This window comes from Condylura cristata, unplaced genomic scaffold (assembly GCF_000260355.1).
Source record: "Condylura cristata isolate star-nosed mole 26May11 unplaced genomic scaffold, ConCri1.0 scaffold00036, whole genome shotgun sequence".
Taxonomy (NCBI): domain Eukaryota; kingdom Metazoa; phylum Chordata; class Mammalia; order Eulipotyphla; family Talpidae; genus Condylura; species Condylura cristata.
The window spans coordinates 7,205,984-7,221,267 of record NW_004567137.1 but is presented as its reverse complement, the minus strand read 5'-3'; the positions used below and the strand labels follow the sequence as shown (position 1 = coordinate 7,221,267).

Below are 15,284 nucleotides of genomic sequence, written 5' to 3'. Positions count from 1 at the left end.
TCTCTTTGAAACAGGCACCAGGGAGAAGGATGTTTCACACTGAGAGAAGGGTTAGAATCAAAGCCTCATTTGGGACAGGAGGGTGTACATGTTTGAGATGTAGTAGCAAGGCAGGCAGGAACAGGAAGACTTCAGTTATCACAGGTAGGATATTTCCTTGACTGTAGCAAGACAACAGGGAACCAGCTTGAGTCATTTCTTGAGCAATACCTTGTCCATGCACTTTAGACAACTATGTACTTAAGAACGTCTGTGTAAAATCCCATAGTGAGCACAAATCCTGCCACACTCGACTCCATGTCCAAGAGTCATTTTGTAATTTGTATATCAAGAAGAAAGTTTCTTCTTATTTTTCATGAGCTATAGGATAGTATTTGATAGATACTGCATCTCTTAAGTTTCCTATTTCACTAACATACTTTAAATGATGTCTCATCAATAGTTCAGATGATAATGGCCAACAGGTAAAATTATCTGCATATTTCTTTAAGCCCAAAGTACTCCAAATATACCTTTTGGCAGTTTGCCTTTTGAGAGTGAAACACAAAAGGCAAATGTTGATACTATTATATGATGCCAAATAGAGTCATTAATTTGTAAAAGAGAAAAGCTAATGTAACTCTCCAATATAAATTTTACATGCAAGTAATTTTTATATGAGCTGGCATCAGCTTAGTTTCAGCAAGAACTCCATCATTAGGGGCCTCCCTGGTGGCTTAGGGGTTAAATCTCAGCACTGTCACCACTATGGCCTGAGTTAGATCTGGGACCTGACCCACATATGGAGCAGCAGACCTCTCCTGTCTCCCCTGCTGCTCCCCTCATCAGTGTACTTCATTAATCTGCCTGTTCTGTTGCCCACTCTGTCTCTGGTGAATCCTCTTACCTGCTGCACCCCAGTTCTTCTATGTATAAGTAAATCCTTTTTAAAAAAAAAGTTAAGAAAAAATTGTACTCAAAAGAAACAAAGTGTCACTTGAGCACTGATAATGACATTATCAACCGCAGCTCAGATGTCAGTGATGATCTCAGGGACATGTGAAGAGACTGTGCAAATGCTATCAGCAGAACTCTTTAGACCAGACCAGAAGTGACACCATTCAGAGCCCTTCAGCAATGAATCTGGGTCTATCACAGGTGATGCCAATGCAAGGCACACCTAATTATTTCTCCAAATCCCAGGAAATTTTAGCTACTATCAAAACTATTTGTGGAGGAAAGACAATTTTAGAGAAATAGTTTGATAGGATAACTGAGAAGAGGAAATTAAAGCATGAGATACATACCCTGGTAACATACTTGCATTCACATAAACTTTATTTAAACCCACTAGCCATAAAAATGCAAAATGTTAAAATAGTTTCTTTTTCTATAGAATTATTACCTACATCATCATCTTTGCAGGGGAAAATATGTTGCAGTTCTGATGGCACAAAATTACTAAACACCTAATTCACATTTCCCTTTCTGAAAACTCATAATTTGCAACAGTGTGTCTTTCTCAGAGATTACAGAACATCCTTATTTAATTATATGTTTCAAATTTAAATATACTTGTATAAATGTAAACCCAGTTTTATTTGTTAAAGGACATAAGAGAGAAGAGAGAATGGAAATTGAAACTTGAAGATAAGCATAATTAACTAATACCTACTTTTCCTATTTGAATCCTTCAGTCTTGATATAGTCTCCAAATAGCCTCAGGGTGTTTATAAATATCATGGCTATGCTGTTTCTGTCAAAATCAAAATATAAAACGAAAACTTCACCCCACTTGGTTGAGTCCTAGTTGTCAGTAACCCCTGCTTTTCCCTGTGCAGCATTTCTGTGGGCAGTCCTTCCTCTTTCTGTATTCTTCCTGCTCAGGCATCTTAATAGGCTCTCTTTACCCTCCCCCATATTTGCCCTCAGTTTTTATACTATTTATCATCTTTTACTACAGATTTCTCCCCTAGCATGCTAACTAGAGATGAGTGGGATGGTGCAGAAATAGGGTCACTCCTATCTTCAGTTTTGGAGTATAAGCCAAAGGTTCTGTACCTTACATATCTTTGAAGTATTCTTTTACCTCAATGTAGGTCACTGAATTTGGACCTACCCTTCATTTTCAAACATGTACTTTGTATTTTATTGATCTATATTTTCCTGAAACAACAGAGTTTGCTTTAGTATGAGGACAAAGTATCAGACCTTTCATAAGAAAGAAAAAAAGATGAGCTACAATGGCATATATGTCCATAAAGTTACTAAAACACTCTTTCCCCTAGAAATACTGCTAATGGTGCTAAAATAGCTTTCCAGTCAAAACAAAGCAATATATGGGGTTTCCCTGGTAGAGTAGGGGGTAATTCTCAGAGCTACCACCACTACCACCTGAGTGTTCCGTCCCCTGGCCAGGGGGCTGGCCCACGTGTCACAGAAGACCTCTCTTGTCTCACCCACTGTTCCCCTCAGCAGTGTATTTAAGTGGATCCACCTGTTCTGCTCCACACTCTATCTCTGGTGAAGCCTCTCACCCCCTGCATCTCTGGCTTTCACCTGAGTTCTGTGCATAAATAAATAAATAAATCTTTTAAAAGATGTTTAAAAAACACAAAATAAAGCAATATATATATATATGGCTATATATGTGTACATTTTATGCACACACAGAGATACACATTTATATACATACAACGAGAGAGAAGATACCTGTCACTGTTTTTAAAAGAAATGACTAACCTGTCACTGTTTCTAAAAGTTACAGAAATGACTAATCTGACCCTCCTAAATACTTGCAAAAGCAGGAGCACACACTGGGGATATCGTTCCCTGAGCAGTTTCTGGAAGGAAACGGCTACTGGTGACGACAACCAACAAATATTTGTGTGGCCAGCACTTTGTGGGGGTGGCGTGGGGGCAACTTAAATCACAGCAGCTGCAGTCATGGGCAGTGGGAGGGGATACCCGAGACCATGCACACCCCACACTGATGACACACAATGGCAGCTCCAAATAGAGGGACATAGACATGGCTGAGAAGAAAAGTGGGGAGACAGGCTCGTCTGGAAGCGATATGTGTGCCCAGCATGGTTTTTACTGTGTTGTGTGCAGTATAACCACAGATGTGGAGGCTTCATATCCATACAGGAAAAAGAACCCTCAACCCCAGTTACTGAGTCCCACCATCAGTTACACTACTGCAGTAATTCTGCTGTGACTGATCACTTCTGTGCTATGCCTGTATAGCATTGAAAAAATAATCACTTTCCTTCTTCTTACTGAGATGTGAAACAGCTACTAAGTTAAAATTGGAATTCAAGTTAACCTTAAATTATTAAAAACACTACTATTAAACTTTTTGTATGATTACTAAAAGTATATGGAGTTCAAGTTTTAAATGTTTTTAATTTCTTCCTAAAGAAAGTACACACTTGTGCCTTTTTAATTGAAAAAAATTAATAAAACAAAAAAACCTCACTTTTATTCTTGTTTTGTCATAACGTGGATTTCAGATTTTTAAGGCCCAGTCCCCTGGAAACAGCTGATATTTTCAACTTCCTTCCCCTTCAACACATAACATGAGCTTGTTTTCTCGCCCATTTAGAGACATGACTAAGAACAACCCAAATTTACATTTGCTTTGAATACTTGCCTTGCTCCTTGGCAACTAACACATTCTCACTAGTCATCTGTGAAATCCTAATTTAAACTTTCAACAGCTTGGCAAATAGGCACCTTCAAGGGTAGTACAAACCTTTGTTAGTCACTTCCCAAGCGACTTCAAAGAACAGTAAGTCATCCACTGGAAGTTCTTCCACTTCCCACTGCGGAAGACCGCTCAGGGATGTCACAGAGAGGGATCGCCCACGGATCATTCTTACTCCAGCTCTGGACCCTTTTCTGAAATCCCTCTTTCAATTCACAGCTAGGCAGACTTGGAGCTGAAGACCTCAGGCTATAGGTGCTTCTCATGGGATTAAAATAGCAGAATGAAATCTTGTGTCTTTACCAGAGAACTCCCTGTTGAAGACTGAATTCTCAGCTCCCTTTTCAGTCTTTCTAGGCAGGTCCAGTGAAGTCAGTCTCTCCACGTAATCCAATCATAAGTAGAATCCTCTGGTCTGGGGCTTGGTGAGCAACCCCTCTGAGAGTGGAATCCTCATAGGCTGAGCATGATTCAACTCCAGACCTTTAGTCTTTGTCCTTTTGACCAAACTCGTAGACTCACTCAGTCACCAAGGCTGGTTTCATCATTTCCAAAGTCATCCAAAATTAGCAATTCTGCTTATAAAGTTTGTGGATTGCTTTGGATTCCATGTAAAATTCATTGAGCCTTGTCTCTGTGTTTTAAGTCCCTATAGGTTTCTGAAGTATACCTCCTCTTTTTGACCCCTATATACAGTGTGCTTTGAAAAATTATGGTTATTTTATTGTACATTTATGAATTGCATTTTGATGATAGGCATAGATTGTTTAATACCTTTACTTAGGGTTTTTCTTTAAAATCTTTCTATGGGAAAGAGTAAATCGCAGTGTGTTGGGGGTATAGTATTAAAAGAATATAAGAATGTAATATCAGATCAAAATTTATCATACTGATCATACTAATCAGATCATACTTTAATTATGAAGTAGAAATTAATTGTAGTTATATTTGCTTAGTTGCCTCAAATATCAAATTGATAAAGGATATTTCAGTGAATGTAAATCTGTTCAGATATGGAAAGTGAATTGTAAAGGAAATTAGATTCTGAAATTTGATCAGAATCACCTTACTAAATGCCAGGTAGTTACTTTTCCATGTGTTTGGATGTATATAAATATGTATATGCTAATCTGTATACCCAGAGACACATTTTATGTTGTGCCTAAATGGAGTAAAGACATCCATTCACAAAGATGCTTCATTTGTAACCATCTTTCTTTAGAGATTTAGCCTAAAACCAGTACTTTTACATTTTTGTTCCATTTGGCCACAGAATGGAAATTCATATAAAATGTCCTTCACATTAGATTTTATAGGCAGAGGTCTCTCAGTATAATTTGGCACTTGTTAATATTATTATAGATTTCTATAGTAAGCTTTTAGACATTTTCTTTGTAGTTGGCCCTATCAACTTAAACCTTCATTTTTAAATGACTTAAATTAGATAAAATCATATTTCATTATGTGATATTAATGTATTAATTAGATTCAGGAAGGTGAGGTGTTTTCCATGATTCAGTGACATATTTGATTCTTTGTAAAAGCTAATTTAAATGTATAGATTATTATCCATTTAAATATGAAAAAAATGTGTATACTGAAAAAAAAATTTAAGTGCCAAAATACTAAAGATAGGAACCCAAATTGTCAAAATGACTTTCTCCTTCACAAAATGATTTGCTTTTGTTGACATAACCTCTGTGGGTCCTGCAAATAGAAATCCCAGTAAAGCCAAAGGGACATGTTGAAAGCAGTGAAGAGTAGGATGGCAGAGTGAGGACAGAACCTCACGTTTGCAGTGTTTGTTCTCAACAGTCACAGGGTTGCCTCTTCCAGGGTTGAACAAGCCCCAGGAGAGCAGGGTCACGTTACCCAAATTACACCATGAAACTTACTCATTTACACTCCGTGCCAGGCACACGTGCTTACTTATGACGTAGTCACTCCTGGTGACCCCAGAAAACCAATCTGCCACTTATCAGTTTTGTAACCTCAAGCCAGTTCTTGAATAAAATAGGAATGAGATCATTTATTAATGTCTTAATATAGTGCCTGGCACTACCCCGGCCACTTTAGCAATGTTCAGCCTTATTTAGAACATGCAGTAGTCTATTAAAAAAGGCCCCTAGTATTATCGTTTCTACTGCAGGTGAGTAAAAGGGAGGCTTATTTTTCCATTATTAATAGAATATTGTGCTATGGGCATATATTGCCTGCTCAAGGAATTCATTTTTAAAACATGTTGGGAGAAAATGAACTTAGAATCGTAAGATATTTTATAAGATAGTAAATGAAAATAAGATGTATATAAAGTAAATTAGTTTGGCTGGTTCGATTTTATTTACTTATACATATAGGAACTGTATGTAGGCCAGAAGCATGGGGGTGAGAGGATTCACCAGAAACAGAGTGGGGAGCAGAACACGCAGATCTAGTGAAATACACAGCTGAGGGGAGCAGTGGGCGGGTCAGGAGGGGTCCACCATACCATGTGGATTGGCTCCCTGGCTGGGGATCGAACTCATACTGCAGTGGCTGCAGATAGTTTCATAGTCTGGGCTTCAACCTGTTGTACCATCAGGGAGGGCCCCTGGCTGATTCAATTTTATTTAAAAAAGGAAAGGAAAAGGATGTATCCATTTCTCATGAAGTATATATAAATAGGAGATTGGAATATATATCAACTAAATTCTTGTAATGGTTTTCTCTAAATGATGATGATTATGATAAATATTTATGTGAGCTTTTTTTGTTTACTTGTATTATATCTATCTACCTCACAAGATAGTTTTCAAAGGCTTAATCAGCTCACCTCCTGATTCATTTCTCACTGTCATTACTGTGATCAGACAACCTGGTAGGTTCTATCAGGATTTTGACTGAAGAGCCAGCTCTCTGATAACACATTATCACCTAATGCCCCATTCAAAGTAGGTTCATGTATCTCTCTTAATCTTGCTATTCCCATAATGAGGACATTGATTGCCAAATCTTTATTTCATTTTTTTACATCATTGTTAATTTTTGGACAATATTTGATTTCTCCCCTTATAGTTCTCCCCCCCATAGTTCCTCTACTACCATAATACCGTGATCATCACTATAGTTTCTTGTGCTCTTCCCTCTCCTGTTTTGATCCCTCTTCCTCCCCTCCCTTGCTGTGTGACTCTGATCTATGGTCAGCTTGCTAGTGTTGACTTCTTCCTGACCCTCTCTACTATTCCACATATAAGTGAAACCATGCAATAGTTATTGTTTTCCTTTTGACTTATTTCAACTGACCATAATCCCTTCCAACTCCATACTGCTGCAAATGGCATGAGTTTATCTTTTTTATTATCATGGAATTGTATTCTGTTGTGTATATATTCTACATCTTCCTAATCCAGTCATCTCTTTTGGGGTATTTAGGTTTTTCCCATATCTTAGCCATTGTAAATAGTGCTGCAATAAACATAGAGTGCAGGTATCCTTTCAAATTAGTATTTTTTGTATTTTGGGGGTAGATCCTTAGCGGTGGAATTGCTGGATCATATGGTAGAGCCATTTTTAATATTTTGAGGATCCTCCACAGAGCTTACCTTAGTGACTGGCCCAGTGTAAACAGTGTAAACTGTAAAGAGTTGTAAAGTGTTCCTTTTTTTTTTTTTTTAACTATATCCTCACTAGCATTTGTTTCTAGCTTTTTAAAATTTGGTCTATTTTCAAAGGTTTGCATTGGTATCTCATTGTGGCTTTGATTTGCATTTCCCTGATAATAAATGATATTGAACTTTTTTTCATATGCCTGTTGCATTTGCCAATTTTAGTTTTCTAGCGGCAAATGCTATTTTCAGTGTTGCTCCCTGAGTCAGGAAGGGTGTTTGGAAATATATGAAATGTATTGAAAAAATATGAAATATACCAATGGGATAAATTTTCATCTATGCATTTTATTTGAATGAACACCCTTCTCTCAAAAATATGTATAAAAAGAAATGCAGTCAACTATCTAATAAGGTACTTGAAAGGGATCAGAAAATGTTCTCTGCTTCCTCTGTTCCTGAATATTACAAAATTTGTGCTAAATATAGAAATCAATGAACTGGGAGCAAAAGGAGAACAAACATCAGGCAAACAGAGAGGTTGGGTTTCTCCAAGAAAAGAGAAGTACTCTTAATGTTCTTTTTTTTTTTTTTTAAGATTTATTTATTTATGCATGCAGAACTGGGGTACAGGCCAGAGGTGCAGGTGCAGTGAGAGGCTTCACCAGAGACAGAGTGGGGAGCAGAACAGGCAGATCAACAAAGTACACAGCTAGGAGGAGCAGTGGACGAAACCGGAGAGATCTGCTGTGCCATGTGGGTCAACTGCGGGGCTGGGGATCGAAATTGCACTTAAGCGGCTGCAGCTAGCTTGCAGTGCTGCCTCCTAACCCCTTGTGCCACCAGGGAGGGCCCTTGAAATTCTTGATCCCCAATTTTACACTCACACCAACATTTTAGTATTCATGGGAAGAAAATGAAGCTTGTTTTTGTTTTCCTTGGTCATTATTCCAGCAGGGGTCGCTAGATGCACTGAGAAACCCACATCTTGTATCGCTGTTTTGGAATCTTACGGAAGCCTTTAAAAGATTTTCAGAACTTGAGTAGCTAGCCCACACTTGCATATGCAGAATAATTCATTTAGCATATATTTTTTAAAGATTTATTTATTTATTATACAGAACTGGGTTACAGGCCAGAGAAGCAGAGGGTGAGAGGCTTCACCAGAGACAGAGTGGGGAGCAGACAGGCAGATTAATTAAGTACACTGCTGAGGGGAGCAGCGGGCGGGTGAGGAGAGGTCTGCCTCGCCATGTGGAGCTCCTCCAGGGCAGGCGGGGATCGAACTCATGCGGAAGTAGCTTTTGATTCTTAGTACAGTGTTTTAACCCACTGCGCCACCAGGGAGGGCCTCATTTAGCATATTTATAGACACCTAGCCCATGCGACTGTTCTAGGAGCTGAGGGTATATTCATCAAGCACTTGGACTTGTGTGGACAGACATTAATCATGTAAATAAGTAAATTCGTTCTATTATTTCAGGTGCTGTTAAGTTTCTAAGAGGAAAAAAAAAAAAACTACGAAAGAGTAGGGAGAGCCACTGAATAGAGATATGTGTGTTATTCGGGGAGGGCATGAAAAAACTGCTCTGAGGAAGTGATACCTCAGTTGAGACATAAATGATGAGCTAGAGGCCACTCTTGAACATCTGAGAGAAGAGATAGCAATGCCTTCAACTCTCACAGAGATACAAGGAAGACAATGTGCCTGAACCCTTGAGCATAATTAATGAGGAGGTGTGTAGAGAGAGGAGAAAAGTGTTTATCATAAGACCAAAGAAAACCATATTTTACTTTACACATTTAAAAAAATTAAGTTGGAATGTAACACACAAAAGCAAAATGTAGAAATTCTAAGTGCATTGAATGATCACAAAGTAAATACTCCTTAAATATTTTTAGTGACATTACTTTGGTGAAATTTTCACCAAAGAAATGTGGGCAGAATTGATTTATGCCCTTGATTTCAGTTTTCCTGATTCATATAGTAAGTTTTACTATACTACACTGAAAATATATGTTATATGCGGTATAACATCATAATTAGTAATAGTCATTATTATGTAAGGAATAGACTATTCTTGAGCATGAACCAATCAGAAAAGGGAAGCTAACTGCAGTGCAAGCAGATGCTTCTCTAGTGTGTGTGAGAAGTGAATAATCAGAATATAAGCATGCAGCATCTTCCAAAATAAGTAAGGAAATATTAAAATTAAAAGTAGTTTGTTATCTAGTTGGCAGTTACCCTTGCAGTCTGAATGGCATCCATATCCCTTGGGACCCTTCCACACTTTACTTTCTGCCCTCCACATCTGGCAGTATCTCCCTACAGTCAGAATTACAGCATTTGCTTTGTCTATTCCTTTGTTTTTGAAAGTTATTTTTAGAGCTCATTTTTGTCTCAAAGATAAATGTTTTAATTTGAAAATTTAAATGTTTAAATGCTTTTAAGAGAGAAAAGTTCCACATATTTGAAACTGGGTGAATTCTACAAATATCCAAGAATGGCCTTTTAGTTTCTTTTACAAACACGTGGTTCAATACCTGGTGCTTTTTGTCACAGTATTGGGGCTTTAGGGACTTATTGGGCCATGTGTATCAGTCTATTTTTAATACTAAGAATTTTGTCTTAGTTTTCTAGAACATTAGTAGCTCAACTCTACCAAAATTCATTTATTTCTTTGTTCATTTGTTTGCTTATTGAGGTATAGTTGACACTTGGTAGTTTCTGGTATATGTCATGATTCACTGTTTTACTCAGTGTAATATGGTAATCACAGTAATCCAGTTAACACCTGTCACTCCAACAATTACCTTTTTTTGGGGGGTGGTGAAAATTTTTAGGTTTATTCTCTTAACAATTTTAAAATATGAAATATGCTGTATTAATAACAATGTATAGATATAGATACGAAGTACAGCCTTTGAAGAAAAATCTTTGTCTCTTTGGGGAGGAACAGGGAATTTTGTAGATAACAGGAAGAGAATGTTATCTGTCTTAAGAATCTGTTTTATCTCTTTTTTTGAGGGCTGCACTAGTTGCAGTGGCTTGACATTTGTTCTTATTAGTGATAGTGAAAATGTTTTCATGGAGAATTGATCTCCTGAAACCTGCTTGAGAAGTCAGGTAGAGATGGATCCTCCCCAGGTATAACTAATTCATCATCCTCCGGGGTCAGTATACCATGTGGATATTGGATTTGTTAAGACCAAACTGTGAGGAATATACTCACCCATCTTCCTTACTCTGGATCAGAAACCCTAGTAGCATTGAGGTAGTGTTCACCCCTTGAGATACTAATGCATAGCCTTCTCTAGAGTGTTTCACTACTTAGGATTTTATGAAAACAAAAGATTAGGTAAGTTCATATACCATGAACTCATATAGTAAAATACCATGAATATTAAGAATATTTTTAAAACAATTTGAGTGTAATCTATGTAGCAAATGCAAATGGTAGTTCTGTTATTAATTTCTATCTTCTTGGCAAGGAACTACAGAAAGCCCTTAGCTAGATGTGGCTGAGATAAAAACCTTCCTTCTACTTGTCTCCCCATCTCGCTTCTTGATTTCAATAAAAATACCCAGATTTATTGGTATTTTCCCCAAATATCTCCTGTCAATCTGTCTCATGATGCCCCACCCCCCACTGGAAATTAATATATGTCACAGTCCTTATGAATACGCCCAAGTTTTTCATTCTGTATCTGGACACATTCCAAATGCATTTTTTTCATTCTTTCTAAAGATTTATTTATTTATGCATACAGAACTGGGGTACAGGCCAGAGGTGCAGGGTCAGTGAAAGGACTTACCAGACACAGAGTGGGGAGCAGAACAGGCTGACTGATGAAGTATACTGCTGAGGGGAGCAGTGGGTGGGTCAGGAGAGGTCTGCCGCGCCATGTAGGTCACCTCTGGGGCCAGGGTTTGAATTTGCACTGAAGTGCCTGTGGCTGGCATGCAGTGCTATGTTCTAACCCACTGTGCCACCAGGGAGGGCCCCAAATGTATCTATTTTAAGCCCTGAGTCCTATCGTTTTTTTTTTTTTTCTTGTAAATATATCTCAAGGTATGCATTTCTCTCCATTGCCTCTGTCAGCACCTTGGACCATGTCATTCTTAGCTGTATTCTGTTGTCTGCCTTGGCCTGCATACTCCTAACTGGTCTTCTCAGTAACTCTAGTTCTCCTTCCTGCTACAAACACACAGAATCCATTTTCCACATCTTAAAAGGAACTTCCGTCATGTTGCCATTGTACTTGAAGCATCTCTTCTGAACCTACTGTGCTGGGAAAAACTCACCACTACCGGCATAGCCATCACCTGTCACACACCTCCCTCTACCAAAACAAGTTTCAATTAATTTAGATTCTTCTTGCAACACAAAGTTGTTTTATACTGAAAAGGACAGATACTTTACAGGTAGTGTATATTTCTGTAGTCTAGTCTTTTTGTTAGCAAATTCTGTAGTTCATAAATTATTATAATTTGTAAGTTGTATAAAGAAAACAAATTAAAGGTTAGATTAGAAGACAAACCTTGGAAACTGACTGTAGATTTGAGGCATCCAGGAAGAAATGGGAAGGGAGAGGCTACCAGAAAAGCAGGATGTGGTGGGTAAGAGCAAACAGGAGAGATGTTTCTAGTGGAGGATAACTGGGGCTTTGGTGGTGGGTGTAGTAAAATAACATTGTAGTGTAACAGTCATCCCCAGGAAAAGGTTCTAGTTCCCTGCCCCACCCAAGGAGATATAGCTGAGCAGAGAGAAGAAGCTGAAAAGGAGACTGAGGAAAGAAGAAAAAAGGATGGAGAGCAAGAAGGAGGCACACAGAACAGAGAGACATGTGAAGAAGCTGTAGGCTTTTTGGTTCTGGTCTGGGTGAAACAGATGTGGGTGAGGCCCTTGGGGAGGTTAAGAGTAGCATCTTTTATCTTGATTTTGATTTTGTTCTTTTACTCCCAGACTTGTCGGATTGTTTCTGACCCTTTTCATGGATCCCTGCTGGAAGTTGCTTTAGACTGGTGGCAGGCTTTCAGGCCTCAGGGGCCCTTCTTTGGGCTAGCCCTGTTTGGCTGAACATTTATCCAGCAAGGGATGGGTAACTTCAGGTGCTTGATTTGGAAACTCTGTCCTTCCCTTTTTCTGTATTACATATTAGTTGTATTAAAGTTCCTGTCCACTGAAGGGCTTACCCATAGAGTATATTTTGTTTTGATGTGGCAGATGGTAGAACCAATTTAGGGCAGGGAGGTTTGTGGGTACTGGGGTGCTCCTCTTCCTGTCCTGTAACAGTAGGGGTTTAAACCTTTACCTCCAAGATGTATGCTGTGATGTAAATCGACATCACCTCAATAAATATAAGTTAAATTTTTTCATATAAGATTTTACTTTCTTTAATGTATAAACTTTACCATTAGTGTGATATATAAAATGAGATATTTTTTCCATCTCACTTTTTAATTTTTTGTAGTATAAAGGAAACTTACTGATATTTGCATAATTATCTTGAAACTGCCATCTTATTATATTGTTTCATTGGCCTGATAGGTTTTAGTGGTTTTTATAAGATTTTTTTTTAGATAAGCAAACATCTAAACATAGTAATTCTTTTCTAATTTTTATAACATGTTTCATTTTCATTTGATTACAATAGCTAGACTACACCAAATATTTTCAAGTAACAATGACAATCATCTATGTTTTTCTGATTTTAGTGAGACTGCTTTTAGTATTTTAATATAATGCTTGCTATTCACCTCTGAATAATAGCCTTTATAATGTATAGCAATTTTTCTAATTTTTTTTTACACTAAGCTCTATTTTTTACCAATTTTAAAATTCAGTTGAGTGCTGACTAGGATCTTTTGTGTCAAGCTAGTGTTCACTCCTTTCTCCCACCCCCTGTGCTTGATTATTATAGAAGGTCAAAAGAAACCTTTAAACTGTAAGCAAGCTGCTCCTTGCAAAGTCCTTGACTAATGTATATGTGTTATTTTTGCCTACTGTAAAAAACATCCTTCACATGGGTATGAGGATCTGATTAGAGAGACCATTTAAGTCATTGGCATGGACTGAAAGCATCAGCTGCCTGACATTAAGTGGGTGTCAGAAAAGCCAGGGGCCAACTGGCTCCACATGGCTAAGGGGAAGTTCCTGGCAGTGCTAAGTGTCTGTCAGGTGAGCGGCCAAATACCACGTCATAGAAGAAACACCAGGTAACCTGGGAAGAGAGTTGTTATCACCTTCTGATTGACTTTTTTTCCCTCAGAGTAAGATTCTCTCTATTACTTAACCCTTCTAAACCTTGGGGGTTTTTGCTGTTTTTAGAATGCTGTTTTCCACCGAAAACCAGATTCATCTCAGAATAATCTCATCACCTGCATGGATTCTTTGACTCTTCATAATAAAACTTCATGGCTAGTTTAAGTAAATTAAATCTTTCTTCTAGAGATATATGAATTTGTTTTTCTTTCTTATTACTCAGTTAAGTCTATTGGTTTTGACATGATGAAGTCTATCCTCTGTTATCTGAGCAAAGAAAAAGGATACCAGATATTCAAGAGAATGATGCTTCTTCTGTCATTAGCTTCCATGAGTTTCAAGCTAATAACCTAGAAGTATAGAATAAATATATCAACATTAGATTCAAATTACCCTGACACAGTGGCTATTTAGAAACAACTGTTTTCATGGGCTTGTAAAAAAGACACATAATTTATTTCTTATAATGATACTTCTTACTTATTACTATACACAAAAGGTCTTATACAATGTAACATTATCAGACTTTCCCAAGAGAAAATTACATGCTCTTGAAAAAAATTTTATGCTCTGAGTTGGAGAAACACTGGTGAACATCTCTGGCTGTCATTGTCATGATGTCATGGGTTGCTTTACTTAGGAGTGAGGCAAAAGCATCCAAAGATAAATCATGACTAGAACGTGTACAATGTTTACAAAGCACACTTCATAAATGATTAGTTGTTTTGTAATTTCTACTTCTAGCAACATGTGAGTTCCATTTTTCCACAGTCATGCTAATAGATTGTGCTATCAAACTTTTAGTTTTTTTTTTCCTACTAGGTAAAAAGGTATGTCAGTGATTTAACAGTTCTTATGAATAAAGAACAATGCAGTTCTTATGAATAAAGTTGAGAAATTTCCACATACTTTATAGAGATTTGGATTCTTTTGGTGATCTTTCTATTCAGAGTCCTTTGATTATTTGTAATTTATTTTGACTAAGGAATCAATTACTGGGAAATCCTTTGATATAAGGGATATTCATCCTTACTAGTTTATATTTTCCCTCCAGTCTTGATTTTGCTCATGTTATTTTCCAACAGGATAATTCTTTTCTTCCCCCCTGTGGTTGAATATTGAATCATTCTTTTCCTTCATGCTTTTAGTTTGGGGCCATAGTTAAAGGTATCCTCTCATTCATACAAAGGAATGAATAATTTTCTTTTAAAACTTGTATATATATTTTATATTTACATTCATATTTTGATTCATTTAGAAATGATCCTGGTTTAGCTTGTGGGTTTGTATATTTCCCTTGTGATGCTGTTACTTATTTAACTCTTCTCCAAAGCTATCTCTCATCCATAAAGACTTACTTTTCAGAACTGTCATGGCACTTGGGATTTTTTCACTATTTTATGACATAATGTACATGTGTGGGGTTTTACAATTGAGTCTTCTCTTACATGGCATTGAGGTTATGTGCATTTGGATACGAGGGTTCCATGTTCTCTGAGAAACTTGAACATCTCACACCACTACTCTTCTATGTCTTTTACGTCTCTGTGTGCAAGGATGGGTGGCTTAGTGTGCTGTCGCTTCCCCTGTCCCTTTTGTCCACAGAGGATTCCTAGTCTCCTTTGATTTCCCAGTTTTTTTTTTTCTTTCTTTCTTTTTTAAGATTTATTTATTTGTGGATACAGAACTGGGGTATAGGCCAGAGGTGCAGGGGCAGTGAGAGGACTCACCAGAAATAAGAGTGGG

The 15,284-nt window shown here is 37.5% G+C and overlaps 1 protein-coding gene across 1 annotated transcript in view; it reads right to left on the bottom strand.

The window, feature by feature from the left end:
• GYS2 (glycogen synthase 2 (liver)) overlaps window positions 1–3,875 on the bottom strand; it is a 35,580-nt gene extending 31,705 nt beyond the window's left edge. The window contains exon 1 of the mRNA XM_004693225.1: window positions 3,737–3,875. Coding sequence (XP_004693282.1) covers window positions 3,737–3,857 — 121 coding nt within the window. The 5' untranslated portion in view covers window positions 3,858–3,875. The remainder of the gene's footprint in view (window positions 1–3,736) is intronic.
• Between the last annotated feature and the right edge of the window lie 11,409 nt (window positions 3,876–15,284).